The sequence below is a fragment of the Pseudomyrmex gracilis genome, unplaced genomic scaffold, assembly GCF_002006095.1.
Source record: "Pseudomyrmex gracilis isolate BER0280 unplaced genomic scaffold, ASM200609v1 scaffold_230, whole genome shotgun sequence".
Lineage (NCBI taxonomy): Eukaryota > Metazoa > Arthropoda > Insecta > Hymenoptera > Formicidae > Pseudomyrmex > Pseudomyrmex gracilis.
The window spans coordinates 211,920-213,435 of NW_018020814.1; the positions used below are offsets into that span (position 1 = coordinate 211,920).

Below are 1,516 nucleotides of genomic sequence, written 5' to 3' on the forward strand. Positions count from 1 at the left end.
TAGATCTATTTTTCTATTTTTTTTATCTCGTTAGATTTAAATTAGATCTAATCCATTTTTAGTTTTAATTATAGTAGATCTGAGTAGATCTAAAGAGTAGATTTAATAATATATAAAGGGGTGTAAATTTAATAGATCTGCTTATATTTATTTAGATCTACTTTATATCCATTTAGATTTAATTTGGATCTAATTAGATTTATTTTTCCATTTTTTTTATCTCGTTAAATTTAAGTTAGATCTAATCCATTTTTAGTTTTAATTATAGTATAGATCTGAGTAGATCTAAAGTAGATTTAATAATATATAAAGGGGTGTAAATTTAATAGATCTCTGCTTGTATTTATTTAGATCTACTTTATATATCCATTTAGATTTAATTTGGATCTAATTAGATCTATTTTTCCATTTTTCTTATCTCGTTAGATTTAAATTAGATATCCATTTAGATTTAATCCATTTTTTCTCGGGATATCAGTTGTAAAGAGTTTATATTTATAAATAACGGTAGGAGAGAACAGCGGAATCTAACGTCAACCAAAAAATACACGTGTATCAATGCGGATCAGAAAATCAGAACCAAGCAATAGCTAGACAAAAATTTCCGACGAGTTGGAAATTCTGTGTCTGAAAAAAAACTGTGTTATTTCTATCGCCATCGCTATTCGCCTTCCATTGTGCCAAGGGGCTTTTGAAGACCCTGGTGTTGTACGCGCGTGACAGTTCACTAACTTCGCAACATGTGCGACGCTACTGCGCACGCATACAAGAAGGTTCGTCATCGCCTTTGTTGTTTTCGTTTTCGATTGTGCATCGAACAAACGACTCGCGCAACGAGTCACGATCTTTCTTTCCAAATCTGTTGACACAATCGTAATGTGACAAACGCACACGAGCTTTGTCTCTCCCTCTCTCCGTTGTTGCGGAAATAGGACCAGTATTTAGTTTGGGATCGCCGATCGTTCCAAAAGACAATCACGTTCGGAAAATTCGAGAAGAGATCGGATCGAACAAACGATTTTTACGTGTTTTTTTTTTCGTGTACGTACGTATATATATATCTTCTCAACGGAGTGTCTGTTTCGTGTTCGTGAGATGAGCGATGACTACTGCTGCGGAATCTCTTGAGAGATTTTAACACAGCTCTTATATATATTGAGTATTTTGAAAAGAAGAATACGAAGAAGATAATTAAAAACACATTCGAACATGTGGAAACCCTTTGAAGCTGGCAGCTCGCCGGTGGACTGGTGCGAGGGCAACTACAACATCTCGCCTAGCATCGCCGAATTTGTGAACACGGTTTGTGTCATATATACGTGTTTTAAGTTGCTTCTTTGTTTACGCAACTTTTAGAACAATTAAATCAACGTGAAAAAAACCAACGAGCCTAAGATCTTGGGTGAAGGTGGACGGTTTTTTTTTTTTTTTTTTTTTTTTTTTTTTTTTTTTTTTTATCAAATCTTTTTTTTTTTTTTAAAAAAAAAATATTGAACTACAAGTTTGAGTAAGAATT

The 1,516-nt window shown here is 33.3% G+C and overlaps 1 protein-coding gene across 1 annotated transcript in view; it reads left to right on the forward strand.

The window, feature by feature from the left end:
* Positions 1-704: 704 nt before the first annotated feature.
* Positions 705-1,516, forward strand: part of LOC109858913 (alkaline ceramidase) — a 3,888-nt gene continuing 3,076 nt past the window's right edge. The window contains exon 1 of the mRNA XM_020436621.1: positions 705-1,302. Within this exon, the coding sequence (XP_020292210.1) occupies positions 1,210-1,302 (93 nt within the window). The 5' untranslated portion in view covers positions 705-1,209. The remainder of the gene's footprint in view (positions 1,303-1,516) is intronic.